At 36.8% G+C, this 19,068-nt stretch overlaps 1 protein-coding gene and 2 pseudogenes across 1 annotated transcript; 1 reads left to right on the top strand and 2 right to left on the bottom strand.

Annotated features, from left to right (window-relative positions):
- The window catches only part of LOC130222307 (NACHT, LRR and PYD domains-containing protein 12-like), a 339,313-nt pseudogene that overhangs the window by 263,687 nt on the left and 56,558 nt on the right, over positions 1-19,068 (top strand).
- The window catches only part of LOC130222311 (zinc finger protein 850-like), a 535,728-nt pseudogene that overhangs the window by 246,187 nt on the left and 270,473 nt on the right, over positions 1-19,068 (bottom strand).
- On the bottom strand, positions 618-17,532 carry LOC130222643 (NLR family CARD domain-containing protein 3-like; the record flags this gene model as incomplete). Its single annotated transcript, XM_056455173.1, has 8 exons — positions 618-1,372; positions 1,471-1,517; positions 4,569-4,742; positions 6,550-6,723; positions 11,442-13,227; positions 14,359-14,554; positions 16,746-16,821; positions 17,396-17,532. Coding segments are annotated over 8 exons (3,117 nt in total), but the record flags the coding sequence as incomplete, so codon positions are not given.

A 19,068-nucleotide genomic window follows, 5' to 3' on the forward strand; every position in this document is an offset into this window, starting at 1 on the left:
TTTTATAATCATTGAAATCAAACATTCTTCAATTTCAGTCAGATTAATGTGCAGAACACTGTGCTTGATTATAAAATGTGTTTTGGAGGTAATTTCATATTTGTACACATATAACCCACCGGAGGGACCCAACTGCACCAGCAATAATTCAATGTGATTTTTTTACACTGAATAGATTATCTGACACTAAATAATGGCGCACACCACAGAGTCTTTTTAGCACAGAGGAGAGAAAAGTTTCAACTAAATTGTGCGTTTTATCAATCCAACACTGGAAAACTCCTCATCTAGTCCAGATTTACAAGCTTATTTCTAGACACAAATAATACTAATCTTGTTTTAAGAATACAATACTATGCAGGAGCAGAATGTGGAATATTCTTAGCCTTGTTTCTAAGATTATTTTTTACTTAGAAAAGCTTAAAGTTACCCATTTTTTCAGCACATTTATCTTAATTACAATTAGTGACCATTTAAGAGGAGCAGCTTGTGTTTAAGACTTTATTTTATCTGTAATAACCTGATTTTAAAAATGCTCTACACTTGATCTTTAGTCACTAAATACATTTTCTTGCAGAAATTCATCATCAAATAAAAACATCATCTTGAGTGGATTTGACATTGTCTTTTATTATTTGTGCACAAACATAGATAAAAAGCTAAAATGTATAAATCTATATGTAAGAATGGCAAGTATTTAACAAACTGTGTTTGTGAAAGACAATAAATTTACATTTCTTTCTCTCTCACCTCACACACACGCAGAAGAGACGCCAGATCATCTCACTGCTACTGACTGCTCTTGCAGAGGATTATGGGTAAATCTCTTGTCAGTCTCTCAGTCTTCAGCACAGTTTCACTGATGATCCAGGATAATGAAGTCTAAATCCAGGATAGAGCGGCTCAGTGAATGTGGTCTGGACTGAGTGGATGAGGCTCATTGTGTCTCTATGGATGTTGTAGAAGCTCAGAGTTCCTGCACTGTGATCCACAAACAATCCTATTCTACTGCTGATCGACTCTACTGGGAGATGAGTGTGTGTGTTATTGTGTGTCAATAAGAAATTGGAGGAAGAGCAGCTCAAACTCCAGGACTGAGCATTAGATCCAAACCAAGACTCTTTTCCTACTCCCTTCCTCCTGATGCTCTTATATGACACTGATATAAACACACATCGACTCCAGTCAATCTCCCAGTAACAGCGTCCACACACACTCTCTCTGCACAACACCTGAGGATAAAGACCATTAAATCTGTCTGGATGATCAGGATACGACTGTTCCTCAAACACACACTCCACCTTTCTGTTCTCCTCAGACAGAACGAGTTCAGTGTGTGCTGTGTTTGGATCCAGTGTGAGGAAACAGGCATCTGAACACAAGAAGAGACATTTACAACACAACGACACTCACTATAGCTGTGTGTGTGTGTGTGTGTGTGGGGGGGGGGGGGGGGGGGGGGGGGTATACATTTGTGAAGTCCTGCTGTAATCCTCTGCTCTCCTCCATGATCCAGACTGTAAACACACACAGATTGATATTCAGTCAGTAAACAAATACTACACACACTTTATTTTCAGCAGGTCTGCAGTCAGAATGATTCTGATCAAACATCCCTCATTATGCAGATTCATTACAATAAGACATTTACAGTGTCTGCTGAATGCTGGATTCTGATTGGCTGATGAATATTAGATTATATGAATGCATTAATAACTGCAATAAACAACATTAGAGTGTTTGTAGCTGTAAAATTAGCTTCTAAATGAGACACAGAGGTGTTAGATCAGATGTGGAAATAGAAAACAGAATATATACACATAAAAAGAAAGATATAAAGATTGAAAGATTCATTAAAATGATGAATTGACAAAAGCGCACTACAAAAATAAAATGATCAATAAAATCAGATTAAGTGTATTTCTATTTTTGAGGCCAGTTTAACTCATGAAAAAACTCACTGCACTCTCACTGAACTCACTGCGAGTGAGGTGGAGAAACTGAAAGCACACGAGCGCTGAGGTCAAATCAGATGCTCAAGACATCACCTTTATATTAATGACTTGTATTTAAATGGAGCTGTTTTATGACAGAGGTTTGTGATATAACAGCAGAGCATTCATTACATCCTTATTTTCTGTGGATAGAAAATACTTTCCTCTGCTCACATACTCTGGTGAGGACATACAGAAGACACAGCTTGTAGAGTAGAACAATCATGTCTATGAAGAGCAAATCATTCAGATGGCAGATTAATTAAACACACATGAATAGGCTAGCCTACTTTCTGCATTAAATAATGAGATTATAGATGATTGATTTGCTTTATTTCTGATCTATTAGACCTATATTTGCACTTTGTCTGTTTTACAGATTTAATATGTCCAGTGGGCGAAATAAGTATTGAACACACCATGTTTTTTATAGTAATAATATTTTTCAAGGAGCTGTTGACATGGAATTGAAGCAGATTTGGTAAAGAGGTAAGAAACTAGTTTGGTAAGAAACTTTGGTAAGAAACTAGTTATTTATAGTGGTTTAGGAATCGTCTGATTGGTGAATTATGCGTTAGCTAATGAGGACCAGCTGCTATCAATCATAAGCACGTGCTCCTCTCGAAATTAGTTTATAAATAAACTTATATACTTATATAAAAGTGAAGTTCACTTTTTTAATGATGGCAGCTTAAAACGCCTCTCATATGGAGAATGAAGTCACATGCATTGCTCAGGTGTGAGTTTCTCATAGACTTCAACAGAGTGTCAAAACCTTGATGGTTCTTTGGGTCTCGTCTATTAATTCTGAGCTTTATTTTGTATTTTCTACTGGATTGGAATCAGGTGATTGGCTGGGCCATTCTACAGCTTGATTTTCTTTCTCTGAAAGCATTTGAGAGCTTCTTTGGCTGTGTTTTGGATCATTGTCTTGCTGAATTGTCCACCCTGGTTTAATCTTCATCCTCCTGCTAATGTAGATGTTGGACTGAAGCAGCTGATATTCATATACACTGAGGAAGGGCAGAGGGTTGCTGAAGAACTAGAGAGATTTCAGCTGCTGTCTGGGCTTTCACTGCTGAACTACACCTCCCTTTTTTCATCTGTTCAATACTTTTCCCTTTGTCATTTCATTATACTGCACACAACTTCATTTGTAAAGTAATTAGTTTTGTTTTTCTTTTCTTGCATATATGAATTTCTTTGGTTATCAACATCCGGTAAAAAATTTCAACTCAACGCACTTTTATGAATATGTTTTCTGAGAAAATTGTGACATGTTCAATACTTACTTCACCGTATATGCTTTAATGTTTATAATATAATATAAAGAAAGTAATTAAATTACGTTTCTTTGATTAAAAACATTATGCAAAGGATCAGGAATTGCTCGCACAAATAAAACAAACCATCTAACACATGCAACGTGATCATGCAACATTTTCAAGGCAAAATTTAGCATCTGTACATGCCGCTTTGAACAGAATAATTATTAAAAGCACATTAAAGACTATAACCATTAAATAAAACATTCACAAAGCTGCATCTTATGGAACAACACAAATTTACGGGCGCTGCATGAGCTTTAGATTGACAAAAATAAAACAGATTTATAAAATCTGAATTACAGAGGAATTTAGCGAAAGAGTAAACATACTGGGATTGTAAAAGAACATTCTACTTTACACATTCTTTAAACTCCAATACAAAAGTTAAAATTATAAATGACAAAGGCTAAGATTATGAGTCTAAATCTGTTTATGAATGAGAGGTGGAGAGAATGAGCTGTTTAGTTTCACCTTCTGATAATAAGCTAAAGCTAGCACTGAGCTGCTCAGCCACACGCTAAAAACACTTCAACTAAAACACACAACACTTGTTGGTTATACCCGGGATGCACAATGAATCTAGCAGTGCGTTCTTTTAATCTAATGTTTGTGAAGCGAGCGCAGATACTGCTCATGTTGATGGAGACACCCTGCTGCAACATTCATTTATTACAGTGATCACACTTAGCTTTGCCATCGTTCTTCACCACATGCAGCCTTTGAGCACATGTTGCAGTCCATCTCTAAACTATGTTCAGATTATTAAAGCTGCTCGCCAGTTCCTGACGGATTACCAAGTGAAAAAATACACACGTGTGCACAGGAATTGATAAGAGAAATCAAAATGTTCATGTTATAACAAGTATCTGAATATTAATCCAAGTCTCTGATTCCAGAATCTGAATCCATCTTCAATCCCCAACCCTATTCCTGACCTGATATTGGAGGATTCTTCAGCACAAATGGAGGAAGAAGTTTCTCTGCTCAGCTCAAATGCTGAAACTGTACAGTGTGTCCCGCTTAATATCACAACTGACCCAATACACTCCAACATTTACAGAGGAGATTCATTTCACACTCAATGATTTGCTCTTCATAGACATGACTGGAATACTCTACAAGCTGTATCTTCTGTCTGTCCTCACCCCATAACCCTCACAGAAAACTGAAGATCAGAAAAGAGCTTTCTAGTGTCTTTTTAAAGCCATTCAGTGGAAAAGCACAAGGCCAGTGATGCTCCACATACTTGAGTTTGTCCAGTGTGTAGTTTGGATCCTCCAGTTGTTCAGAGAGCAGCTTGACTCCTGAATCTCCTGGATGATTGTAGCTCAGATCCAGCTCTCTCAGGTGTGAGGGGTTTGAAGTCAGAGCTGAAGACAGAAAACCACAGCCTTCCTCTGTCACCATACAGCCAGACAATCTACAAACACAGCAAGTCCATGAAGATATTATGAAGAAGCTGACTGCTGTTTCTGCTCATGTGAACAGCAGTGAGGAACACACACACATCCTGATTAGCTCTCCTTATTGATCAACCCCTGAGATCAGCAAAGACACTCACATACTCAACAAGGACTCAAGATAATCTCTTTTAACTGTACAGAGCAAAGGCTGTAAAGGCTGTACTTTGATTTGACCATACTCGCAATAACAACAATTTTGTGCTTTTGTAAAATAAAAAACAAACAATGCTCTTTGTCAACTCAAACTTTGTGAACAATTTTCTGAAACACATCTAAAATAATCAGAATCTCAGCAATACCTATCTCACACAGAGAATATTTTTTGCAGAAAGCTTGACAGCATTTTAAATGAACCACTTTAAATTTAAAACAAATGTTCACTCTTTATGTTTCCATTAGATATAATTATATTTTATTGTATTAGACAGCAACCTAACTTTTGAAAATCATATCTCCCATTTCACAAAAACCTCCTTCTTTAAGCTGAGAAATAACACTAAGCTATGAAGCATGCTATCCATCTCAGATGCACATGACTTCTAGGCTGGATTACTGTAATGCTCTGCCCAGCATCCTCTATTAACAAACTTCAATTAGTACAAAATGCAGCTGCCAGAGTTCTTACCAGGTCTAGAAAATTTGATCACATCACCCCAATTTTATCCTTCTTACACTGGCTGCCTGTTAAGTTTCGTATTGAATTTAAAATATTGCTTCTTACATATAAAGCTTTAAATAGTATAACTCTTGTTTATCTAACCAACTTTCTATCTCGTAACAATGCAACTTGCCGTTAAGAACTCTAAACTCTGAGAATAGCAAAGTCTACTAAAGGAGGTTGAGCCTTCTTATTTATGGCTCCTAAACTATGGAATAGCCTTCCTGATAATGTCTGAGGCTCAGACACACTCTCTCATTTCAAAACTAGATTAAAGACCTATCTGTTCAGTAAAAGCATACACACAATGCATCACAAAACTATATGATGCATGAGTGGGCTTCATGCATGTGAGCGTGCTTGACAAATAACATGTAGGACACACTCCTCCTGTCTTAATGCACCAGGCATTTTGTTAAAATACTTAAATGCTTTATATGTTTGTTTCTATGTTTGTTTATATAACTCATATTTTCCTTTATAGCACTTCATTCTCTCATTTACATTTAATATAGCCTTTTATTCAAATACATTATGAACCCACCATGGAGGAAAACACTTCATTAAATGTGTACATATAGACAATCTATATGCTGTAAAATTGCAGGTTAATTATGTTTATATATAATACTTTGTATTTGATTGTAATTTTAACTTAATTTGATTGCAATGTTATATGCAATGTAATATGTTAATCTTTTGTAAAGCTGCTTTGAAACAATAACTATTGCAAAAAGCGCTATACAAATAAACTTGAATTTAATTAATATGAAACTAAAGCACTGTGCATCTTTCCAATCTGTGCTCATTATCTGTAATAAGCTCACACACCTTGCTCTGTTGTTAGGATAATCTTATGAACATCTAAACCCCTTAATCTTTCCTGATAAAAATTAAAAAAAAATAAAATCATCAGGAGTCTTCAGTTTAATCTACTTTTCATGCTTACTGGAAGCAGATCTGCTGTGAGGAATAAACCACATTTTATCACATCCTTGTAAATGTTTTGTTTCTTTTTCTGCCAGTCCACTGAACAGGGCTTCACGTTTATTAACCCAATATTTTACTATCTTTTTGTAGTCATTGTAGAGTGGAGAATCATTTACCTCAGTGTCTCCAGTTTACAGTGTTGACTCTTCAGTCCATCAGAGAGAAGCTTCACTCCTGAATCCTGCAGGTCATTGTTACTCAGGTCCAGCTCTCTCAGGACACAGTTTGAGGATTGTAGAACTGAAGACAAACTCTCACAAGAACGAACAGTGAGATTACAGCACTGTAGCCTGTGTAGAGGACAAAAAGGGCATTAAGGACATTGTATTATTTTTGTGTGAGTGTGCATGTTATTATTAATGTCCCTTTTAGAAGTGATTTCTCCTTATAGGGAACAAATTTCTTTAATGATCACATCGTGGGAGCACTGGAAAACACTGAACACATGGATTTTGACAGAGGCAACTCTTTGCTCAAAGATTGTAAGCTTATCAAAGCCTTTTACATTGCATGTTCTGCAGACTGTCAGTGCGCAGCCATGGAAGCTGCGACCATTTTTCTTTCTTTTTTTTTTTCCGCAATGTGACGCAGTTTCTAGTGAGACAAAATATTAAATGAGAAAAGTGAGCATGACCAGTGGGCATGGCTTTTTTCTACTGCAAGCTTATTGGATGTATTAAAGTAGGCATTTCATTCAGAAAGATTGGGACATGGGTTTTAGAAGAGTTTTTCAACTTAACAGACACCTCCCGCTCACCATTTTGTTGTCAAAACTGACAGTTGGAGGGGTGTGGTTAAGTATGTTACCCACGCCCAATACCTAAAACATACGTAATTTCACAATTTAAAGCTCACCTAGGTTACCCAGGTTACCCCTTTTTTCAGATTTATTATGAATCTTTTGTGTCTCCAGAATTTGTCTGTAAAGTTTCAGCTCAAAACACCAAAATCAGATTTGTTATTATTATACCTTTTATAAGGTTCTCTTTTATACATTTTTGCACCGGGTGGCGGATTTGCTGTACTGCGCCTTTAAGGCTAGTCCTCCCCGCCCACCGTTTCTACATGCCTTTCTGCATGCCTCAATTTCCTCCTTCGGCAGATTCAAACTACAGACAGACTTAAAGGAAGCAGATCTCACGTAGCATTTGTGAGAAATACTACAGTAAGAACTTTACCAATCAGTATATCATGCATTAGTTGTGTTAGATTAGATTAGATTCAACTTTATTGTCATTACACATGTACAAGTACAAGGCAATGAAACATACACAGCGCGGACACGACACGCACATACACACAGATAGCGCATGTTTAACTTTGCACTCTGTTTGCACGCAAATGTGACAGGGTACAGGTTAATCTCCACTGCTGTATGGATATCTGTTATGTTAATATGCAAAATAAACCTGATTTAACATCCACAAACCGGGACTGAAGCGTCTTTCTTTATAATTGTTCTGACACGCGGCTGTGCTGATGAAGTAAAGCTGAAGTAAATCGCTGTAATTCATTACACACATGCTCTGTTTTAAAAACATTTTAAACTTGTAAAACTCACTCTTGATGATGATTGATGATCCAAGCGAACTGAACACACCTTTTATTCCCGGTTGCTTTGCGCTCGTCCTCTCTTGTTGATATGATTATACACGTGACTTCCGGGACATGTTAATATGTACAGCTGTTAATCAATTCGGTGGGCGGGGGGACTGCACTCCTAAGTCAAGACTGTGTATTTATATCACCCCAATATGACCGCCTATACACTATATCTACACAAATGTCTATCCAAACAGCTTGAAAAGTAGATTTTTCACCATAGGTGCCCTTTAACTGAAAAAATACTCTAATTATTCCTATGATTAACATTCCATAAAGTTGATTTTCTTGTCAATAAAATGTTACTTTTTCCTTTGCTGCTTGCTTTTACTGAAGTGATCCCATTAACATATTGAAATGATGTTCAATAGTCAAACTCTTCATTAAACACCAATCATTGCAAGCATAGACTGTAAAAAATATGGATATGGTATCCGTGACGTCACCCATAGGTTTTTAAAAAGAGCAAATGAAGCTACAAGTGGGCGTGGCCACTTGTCACCATTTTGTTCGTGAATCATTGCACCAACTAAGGGAATTCAAAAAAGGGAGCCACAGATGCCTACTAGCCTTTTCCTTAAACAGGCTTTTCTTTTGGAGAAACGCTCAATACTTCACGCACTCAACGACCACAGCTTTGCTCATGTAGCAGAAGGGGCGGAGCTATCGGCTGCACATGTTGAATAATTAAGATTTATTTTGAATTGTGAAAGCAGTATTCTATGATCGTGATTATAGCACCTCCCGATTGTAAACATGATTTTAGTCATGGAAGGTATTATTTAGTAGTTTGGTTATTTATTTCACTTATTTGGCAACCGTCAAACGCCATCAGGGAAACTGAATTTCCGCTTAGTAAAAAAACATTAGTGTTCTATTTGGGATGACACTACATACATATACTATACAGTTGAGTGTGTAAGTGTATAAGTACATAGGGCATACGTGCATAGTGTGCCATTTGGGACACAGCTGGTAACGTTTCAGATGACTTTTCTATAGCCTACAGCTAATCAATCTGTCAGATTCTGGAGTGCATTTGAGATCTAAATAAAGTTATAAATGATCTTAAATAAAACAAATACTTTTATAGATATGGTATAAATATATAATTTTACTCACCTGGGAAATGGAGGCCACTTGAATGGTTTGTGAGCACAATTAAGTGCACACAGCATTCCATATTAGCTGATAATTGTAAGAAATAATTCAAAAAGGCAGCTGACTGTGTAAAGCCACATAAAACAAAACAAATACAATGTATATGCGGTCTTCAGTGGCTAATCAGTCGGAATGGCCATTTTAACATTGGGGTCAATAGAAATCTGCTCTATTATGGAGTCAGGCCTAGCAGAATTTCGATGAATTGCAGTTTCAGTGTTAGCTTCACGAGGGAGAACGAGATGTTGCCGCTTGATTGCAAGAAAGGAAAAGCCTTTTATTTTCAGTTTTTATTTATCAAAATAATAAAAAGAGAAGATAATCTGGATCAAAATGGTCCAGAGATGAAAGAGAATAAATAACACAAACAAAGTTACTAACAATGCTTTTCTGCAGCACGTTTAAAAGTTGCATCTCAAGGCACTTTACAAAATAGAATGAAAACGAAATACAGTTATAATAGAAACATAGAAAAGACTTCCCAAGATGTCTGCCTGCCCAGAGTCACTTTACAGGATGGCTGCCATGACCTCAGCTGTTACGGTGGCCCCATCAGGGCCTCCATCTGTTATGGATCTTAAGCCACAGTCCTCTGATTTTGTAGATGCCACTTCAGTGGTCCCAGGAATGTTAGTGAATTCGATACTCAGACAATCCACGAGTGTTTGAAACCTCCAGAAAGCTGGGCTCTTGCTACACCTGCATCCTCATAAAGGATTTTGCTGGCTCTGCTATAGCTGTGTCCTCCAGTTGTTTATCCTGCTACACAAGATCCCTGGTTTAATGTCCAGTAGTCCCTGCCTTGTCTTTGTGCTCCTCCCTGTCCACCTTCCTGTCAGTTTCCCCCTCACCATCTGTCCTGTACCCTGTCATGGTTTTATTAACTTGACTCCTGACCCTCACCCCTGTCAATGGTCAATGGTTAGAGGTTTCCAGCTTTCTTCAAATAAATATTATTTTATGTTCAACAGGAGAAAGAAACATTTAGAAAGGTTTATAACCCCTTGAGGGTGAGTAAATAAGTAAATTTACAATGCTGGGTAAACTATCCCTTAAACAACAACTGCCAATACATTTGAAGAAATAGCATTGCAATAACTGCAATGTTATTAAAAACACTAAAATATTAAGTAATAAACAATTATTCACAGTATTTTTAAATGCAGACAATATCAATATTGTGCATGTTCATTAACATTATGTATTGTATTATTTAAAGGACACATATTTTAAAGATTTAAGATAAGTGTTTTGTTTCTCCAGAATGTGTCTGTAAAGTTTAAGCTCAAGTTACCCATCAGATTATTTATCATACCTTTGTGTATATTGGAAATTTGAACTGTTTTGATTTTGTAGCTGTTTTTGTTGCCAGTGCCTTTTTTGGCAATGAGCTAGTTCTCCCTGCCCACTGTTCCCATGCGTGTGTCAGAGCCAAAGAGGTCACTCACTATTGCTATGATGGGTGTAGCTTCTCCTGCTGTGTCTCATGCATAAGCAGCACAGTGACAGACAAGAATGAAGCAGATCGTCCTTTCTACAGTAAGAACTTTATCAACCGTTATTTGATGTATTTGTTGTGGAGTTAATGCAAGCCTTTTTACAACAACGAGTCACACACAATGTTGTTGAAAAGTTCACATTTAGCTTTGCACTGTTTTGGCACACAAATGTGACAGGATACACGTTAATATACACTGCTGTATGTACATCTTTTATGTTAATGTACAAAATAAACCTGTTTTAAGGTCAATGAACCGTGATTGAAGCGTCTTCTTTTATAATCATACTGAAATGCAGCTGTGGTGAAATATTACAAAGTGATTTTACTGTCTTTATTACAAACATGCACTGTTTAAAAAACATTTTAAACTTGTAAAACTCATTCTTGAGGTGCTGTTTAATCCCAGTTGCTTTGCGCACGTCCTGTCTTGTAGATATGATTATATGCGTTACTAAGGAGACATGTTAATTTGCGCTTTCAATCAATTTGTTGGGCAGGGAAACCGCACTCCTAGATCATGTTGTGGTGGACCTCAAAATGAGAGGGATTTTGATCCAATATTTAACGACAGAAAATTCAAAAAAAAGAGACTTATTGTGTTTCTATCACTCCAGTATGACTGTGGACAAACTATATCTACACACAGTTCTGTCCAAACAGCTTACAAAAGATTATTTTCACCATAATTTCCCTTTAATATAGGAAAATGTCTATTTCTTAGATGAAAGAAAGACTTTGACTTACAGAGCTTGCTTGGAGGTTTTGATAACTGGTGATAGTCTGATGAGACACTCATCTGATCTCTTGAATTTCTGCAGCTGAAACTCCTCCTGCTCCTCCTCTGAGGTCAACAACACAAAGACCAGAGCAGACCACTGGGCAGGAGAAAGGTCAGCAGATGACAGACTTCCTCTACTGAGGTGAGACTGAATCTCTTTCAGCAGCGTTTGATCATTTAGTTCATTTAGACAGTAGAACAGATTGATGGATCTCTCTGGAGACAGATTCCCTTCAAGTTTCTGCTTGATGTATGCAATTATTTCCTCTTTGCCCTGGTCACTGTCTTCCTGCTGTGTCAACAGGCCTTGTAAGAGTTGTCGATTGGACTGGAGTGACAGACCGAGAAGGAAGCGAAGGTAAAGGTCCAGATGTCCATTGTCACTTTCCAGAGCCTTGTCCACAGCTGTCTTCAGCAAATTCCTCATAGACGTATTTCTGCTTATTTCTGCTCGTTTCTTGTCACTATCTAGAAAAAGATGTTGATAAAGGGCTGCAATGAACTCCTGAATGCTCAAGTGAAGAAAGCAGTACAAGGTACCAAGAATGATTACCATCTCCTCCTTAAAGATCTGGGTACACATGCCTGAGTACACTGATGCCTTATAGACGTCAATGCCACAGTCTTTCAGATCGCTCTCATAGAAGATCACATTGTTTCTTTCCAGCTGCTGGAAGGCCAGTTTCCCCAGTGAAAGGATGAGGTTTGGATCCCAGGAGACATCTTGTGTGTTTTCTCCATCATACTTTCTTCTGCTCTGCTGGATCTGAAAGCGGAGAAAGTGTGTGTACATCTGTGTCAGAGTCTTGGGAGATTCCTGCAGTGTTTCAGCATGAGCCCTGTGTTTCAGTTCAGTATTTCTGTTCTCCTTTAAAATATTCTGGAGAACAGTGGCTGAAATCCAGCAGAAGACTGGGATGTGGCACATAATAAAGAGACTCTTTGACTGTTTAATGTGATCAATGATTTCTCTGGCCTGATTCTGATCTGTAAGTCTCTTTCTGAAGTACTCCTCCTTTTGGGCATCATTGAATCCTCGTATCTCTGTCAGCCGGTCGATACAGTCAGCAGGAATCTTACTAGCAGCTGCTGGTCTGCTGGTGATCCAGATAAGAGCAGAAGGTAGCAGATTTCCCTTGATGAGGTTCGTCAGGAGAACATCCAGAGAGACTGCAGACGATACATCACGACATGTCTCATTACCAGCAAAGTTTAGAGGAAGACGATATTCATCCAGTCCATCAAGGATGAACAGGACTTTGAATCGTGTTCTTCTTGTAAGGTTCAGTTCTTCGGTCTCTGGGAAAAACTGAGTTATAAGGTCTTTTAAACTTTGTCTTTCTTTCTCTTTTAAGTTCATCTCTCTGAATGGAAGAGGAAATATGAAGCTGATGTCTTGATTTTCTTTTCCTTCAGCCCAATCCAGAACAAACTTTTGCACAGAGACTGATTTCCCGATGCCAGCAACTCCTTTTGTCAAGACAGTTGTGATCGGCTTGTCTTGTTCAGGTGCTTCAAACAAGTGTTTGCATTCAACCTGTATTTCTAGTGACTGATGACGTCTGGAAGCAGCTTCAATCTGTCTGATCTCATGTTCAGTGTTGACCTGTTCACTTGCACCCTGAGTGATATAGAGATCCGTGTAGATGTTATTCAGAAGTGTGGAGTCTCCTTGCTGAGCAATTCCTTCAAACACACTTTGATATTTCTTCCTCAGACTGCTTTTTAACTGATTGATGAAGAACAGCTCACCTAAACACAGGAAATAAAACAGTTTTAGCATTCACTTTTTCAGCTACATTGTAAAAGTCTTCAGTCTCTTTACTAATCGTTTCAGCCTATCAGTAGATCAGGCTTGGAGCTGTAGTTTTACTCCTTAATGATAAAACATATTAATGTGATTTAAACATGGATAAATGCATTAGTAGTGCTGGTATAGAGGAATTGTGACAACTGACAAAATGTGCAGTTTGTGACCCTGTTTGAAGAAGATACTTTTTCAATCTAATTTGTATGTGTATATGATTATATATACTTCTGACAGTTGTTTTGATGTACCATTTTAGATGATTACATAATACAACAAAGTTTATTGTAAGTTTCAGTGATAATAGGGCATTTTTTTCTGCAGAAAACCTTTTTGTACCTGCATCTAAAAATCACAGGTGACAGCTGTCAGGAAGTTTGGAATATGCTTGTTTGATGCAGTGAAAGATCAAATATTGACAGTGGGGCTCTGCGATATGGAGATGTTATTAAGACTGGTTCAATACTCTACACCAGGGATCACCAAACTTGTTCCTGGAGGTCCAGTGTCCTGCAGGTTTTAGCTTCAACCCCAATCAAACACACCTGAACAAGCTAATCAAGGTCCTACTAGGTATACTTGAAACACCCAGGCAGGTGTGTTGAGGCAAGTTGGAGCTAAACCCTGCAGGGCACCGGACCTCCAGGAATGAGATTGGTGACCCCTTGCTTTACACTATGGATAACCATTTGTGTACCAAGGATCACTTGACTTTTCTATTTACCATAACATTGAGGAATAATTTAGAAACATGTCACTACAGATGAGACAAAGTTTTCTTTGACTTTCCCATCTTCACGATGTTCATAGTTTAATTAATATTGCTATATTTTTATTGTAGAAGAACATGAGTTGTTTGTAATGATGTTATTTCTGACGTGTGGATACAGAAGATGTACAGTTTATGTTATCGATATAAAGGAAAAGATCAAGAGTTCAAAAGAAAAAGTTGGCTGTAACATTTTATTAAGTTTAGAAAAGGTATATCTTATGTGAAAACCCACCCAAAAAATCTGATAATTAAAAAATATGATATTTGTAAGTGACAGTATGACCGATGGCCATGAGTCTCTTACCCTCGAGAGTATCAGCAGCTTGATCTTGCTTCATCTCTCTCAGGAAGAAGAGTGTGAGATCAAGAGCTGCTTCTGTGATTCTGCATCTGTTCTCATTAAAGTCCTTTACAAACTCTTGTCTGTTTTCTTCTTGTAAGATTTTCACAAACTTTTCCAGTTCATTCTTCAGAAATATGATCATTTTGCTCTCAAGATTCTATGATTGAAGAAAAGAGAAGTACAACATTTTACCAAAATCACAGAGTTTTACATCCACTAACTCAATAATTGAAAATACAATAAATAATTCTACAGGTTTGTTGAATACATGATTCTTATTAGCTGATGCAAATTTAAAGGTTATTTTAAATAAACAAAAAGCTAAAGTAGACCCAGGCAGGTTTTGGTGCACTGCAATTTCATCACTGTGCTGAACAATTTCAGATATTTCACCACAACAGTCAAAAAACACATCACAATACAACAGAAGGCTTTGGATAATAAACTTAAGAAACTAGTCCTAACAGTAGCCGTTTAAGAACAAATACAAACAGTGGCTTTAGCTGTGGGAACCATAGTCTAATAAACATCTAAACAAAGACAACTTGACTGAAAACAAGGCTACATTTGAGCTGTCAGTGAAATCTAATAGTTATCTAAGATTAGCCCAAAACCATACTAGTCATAAAATACAACTGAATTAATGCACATGTGAAAAATGTTGCCAACTTAGCAACTTTGTTGCAATATTTAGAGACTCTTCAGACCTCCTTTGTGACAATTCTTTTTAAAAAGTGACTAGCGACAAATCTAGATACTTTTTACGGTGTTACTGGTGATTTTGGAGACTCTGATGTGTCCCTACTGTACCATTCCAGCCCTTCTCAATGAGCAGCGGTTGATGTTTTGACACCACCCCTTTTTAAAGCACTCACAGATGGCCCAGTCCTTACACCACAGTCTCTCCCACCTGCAGTCAGAGTAGATCACCCCTCCACATATCAACTGCAAATAATTCATTCATCATTTATTTTCTTATTGGCTTAGTCCCTTTATTAATCTGGGGTCGCCACAGCAGAATGAACCACCAACTTATCCAGCATATGTTTTATGCAACAGATGCCCTTCCAGCCGCAACCCAACACTGGGAAACACCCATACACACTCTTTCACACACACAAACTCATACACTATGGCGAATTTAGCTTATTAAATTCACCTATACTGCATGTGTTTGGAATGTGGGGGAAAGCGGGGCACCCAGAGGAAACCCACGCGAACGGGGAGAACATGCAAACTCCAACTGACCCAGCCAGGGCTCGAACCAGTGGCTCAGACCTTTATATATACACCAGTTTCGGAACTTGTCTGAGTTTTTATCTTGTCTGAGAGATTACTGTAAATGCACTGCACTAGATCTACACCCATTTACTGTATTCAAATGACAACAAATTTAATTAAACTGATATATATCATCGTGCAAATATAAATACCACTGTGACACAAATGGTATAATAATCAAAATAAGGACAATATATTTTATTTAGATTTTGTTAAAAAGTCTTTTATTCTTACGATCACGATTTAAAGTGTTGTTCAACAATATTTACCTCATTAATACCAAACAGGCTATTGTCAGACTACAATTAGCTATACTGAGTAAAATTGGTTGAAATATGAAATATGGACCCTACTTTCAACCAAATGGTCTAGTTTGTTTGGGCTGAGTTTGTGTCAGTAGAAGTTTTGCATTTTCAGTTTTTAAAACACTACACACTGAAATATGAGCAATCATCGTTGGATATTTATCAACTGTCTGTCAGCTTGATACATGAGTTGTCATTTAATAAGTGTCGTGCTGTGCTTCACATGTGTGTTCAGTGTTCACCTGATTTCATGCCATTACGAGTGAGTCTAAATCGGCACAATCTAAACTTGCACTTAAAAAGAATTACTAATTGTGAAGTGAGTGATTTAGGAGCATGTGGGAGGCCATGTCACCACTGCCTTTAATTGAAAGTAATTGTAAAATATTTAAATAACAGAAGCAGCACAAACAAAACTGTATCCGGTACAAACAACAAAGACTATTGAGTTAAATTAGGAGCATGAGGTGTTTAGCTGGAGATGTCATTTTCTTTAATTGAATGTCCAATATTTTTATAACAGAAGCAGCACAAACCAACACAAAAGTAACTAATATATACCAATAAATATTATTTTTAAATCTGAAAAAAGCAGCACAAACGATTAAGACTATTAATTTTGCAGGTGTTATAAATTGGGAGGGGGGCAATTTCACAGAGGTTACACTATACAGTTCTCAAAAGTCTTGTGAATAAATATTCTAGAAGTGAATTATGGAATTACTTCAGTGATTTTGATTATTTTAAATGAGTTTTTCCCACCTGAAAGATACACAGGAGATTGTCTGTGAAACTCTTGTGGCTCCTGTGAGTCTCATCTGGTAACTCATATTCAACACTGTTAAGAAACAACACTACTGTATTAATACATTTAGAGGCAAACAGATACAGATATATCTTACAAACACTGAAAATAATGATAGCTCTGTAGTGCTCATGATAAGGAGATGGTCCTTATAGTGTTAAGCATCTAAAAGACTTTTCAAACAGTAGCTTTTTTAGAAATAAATGTTTTATATACTGTATTATAACAGCTACAGTTTTTCGGAAGCTTTATCTGTATTTAGATACATTTACAAAACAGTTCAGTTAGGAACATCTTCAAGAATCTTTTATGGTCCACAAATGACAGAAATTCAGACAGATTTGAGATGACAAACGTGAAGAAGGCGAGTAAATAATAACAATTCAAAATTGACATGAAAATATAAATAAACTGAAATATAATCTGAATAAGAAACTAAAACTGCCACTCGGTGTTTGCAAAAGTCTTAATGAATCACCAAAGTCATTGATTAATTTGATTTATTCCAACAACTGATTCATTCAGGAATGGCTCTTAACTGATTTGTTGGTTCACAATAATGTTTAAAACAGTCCATGTGTGACCAATAATGTAAAACGCTAAATACCTTTTGACAGAAGATGGTGTTTTCTCACTGAACATTGGTGGATTAAGTTCTTTAGACCAGTCACTCTTCAGAGACACAGAGCTGGACACACATGATGCTGATCTCACACTGAAGACACAAACAGAGGAAAAGGAGAATCAACCTGCTGCAGGCTCTCTTATGAACATTAGAGGGCACAGGGTTTCTGCTGTTTTATGTTCCTGGACTTCACTTCCCATCAGCCCCTGTGCTACTGATTGTCTCTTCTTCTTCTTCTTCTGTGGTATTTTATTGGCAGCTTGCAAACTTGCATTACCGCCACCTTCTGGACTGAGATGTGATCATTAGGGATGTGTGTGTGTATATATATATATATATATATATATATATATATATATATATATATATATATATATATATATATATATATATATATATACTGTATATTAAAAAAAAAAAAAAAATACAAATATTACATTTCTAGATCCTATTTGCTAGCTGTGTTGTTTTCAGAAACTGTATAACTGCATTAACTGTTGAACTTGCTCCAGACAGACTCAATATGTGCTTCAATGTCATGTTCTTAAATACTTTCTGTAACTGTTCTCTTTCTTCTGAATATTTCCTACAAGAAAGTATAACGTGTTTTACGGTTTCTGGTTCATTACAATATGCACACATTCCATTTTGATGTTTCCCAATAATACATAATCCACTGTTTAACCCTGTATGTCCTATTCTTAATCTTGTAAACCATGTTTCCTCCTGCCGTATTAGTAAATTGTTCTTTTGACTATTACCTTCTGTTGAATTTCGAATAAATGTCTGCCTTTTTCATCTTTGTCCCATTTCTCTTGCCATAATCTATTTACTCCATCTTTAATTATTGTTTTTATTTCTGATTTGCTGAGAGGAACCTGTATTTCTATTTGATTTGATTTAATAGCTTCTTTTGCCAGTTTATCCACCATCTCATTACCTTCAATACCAGAATGAGCTGGGACCCATACAAACTGTATATGAATCCTTTGTTGACTCAAGTGGAATATTATCTGATGTACTTCGTTTAAAAGATCCTGTCTGCAAGCAGATTTCCCACTTTGGATACTCAACAGAGATGACATTGAGTCTGAACAGATCACTGGTTTGTATGGCTTGACTTCCTCTACCCATTGTAGTGCTATTATAATAGCCATCATTTCAGCAGAGTAAATGGAGAGGTGATTTGAGGTTCGTTTTTGTATTTTTGCTTTATATTTGGGAATGTATACTGCTGCTCCAGTTTTACCAGTTAATTCTTTTGATGCATCTGTATATATTTGTACTGTTTCATTATACATTATTTCTAAATACTGCTTAACATTTTGATTTTCTCTTTCTGATTTAATTACCTTCTTTATTTCCAGATTTATTACCGGAAAACAAAACAACCAAGGTGGAATTGTACTTATATAGTTATTTATACTACAAGAGATATTACTGATCCCCATTTCTTCTGCCTCTTTGGTACTGCTCCATCCAAAGCTTCTACTATTAGTGCGACCATATTCCCAACATTCATTTAATACCATTTTTGTGGGGTGTGTAGCTGCTTGTCCTTTTAGATTTATCCAATATGTTAAGGAGAGTTGTAATCTCCTGAGATTTAATGGCATCTCGCCTGTTTCAACTTGCAGTGCTGGGATTGGAGAGGT

This window comes from Danio aesculapii, chromosome 4, assembly GCF_903798145.1.
Source record: "Danio aesculapii chromosome 4, fDanAes4.1, whole genome shotgun sequence".
Taxonomy (NCBI): Eukaryota; Metazoa; Chordata; class Actinopteri; order Cypriniformes; family Danionidae; genus Danio; species Danio aesculapii.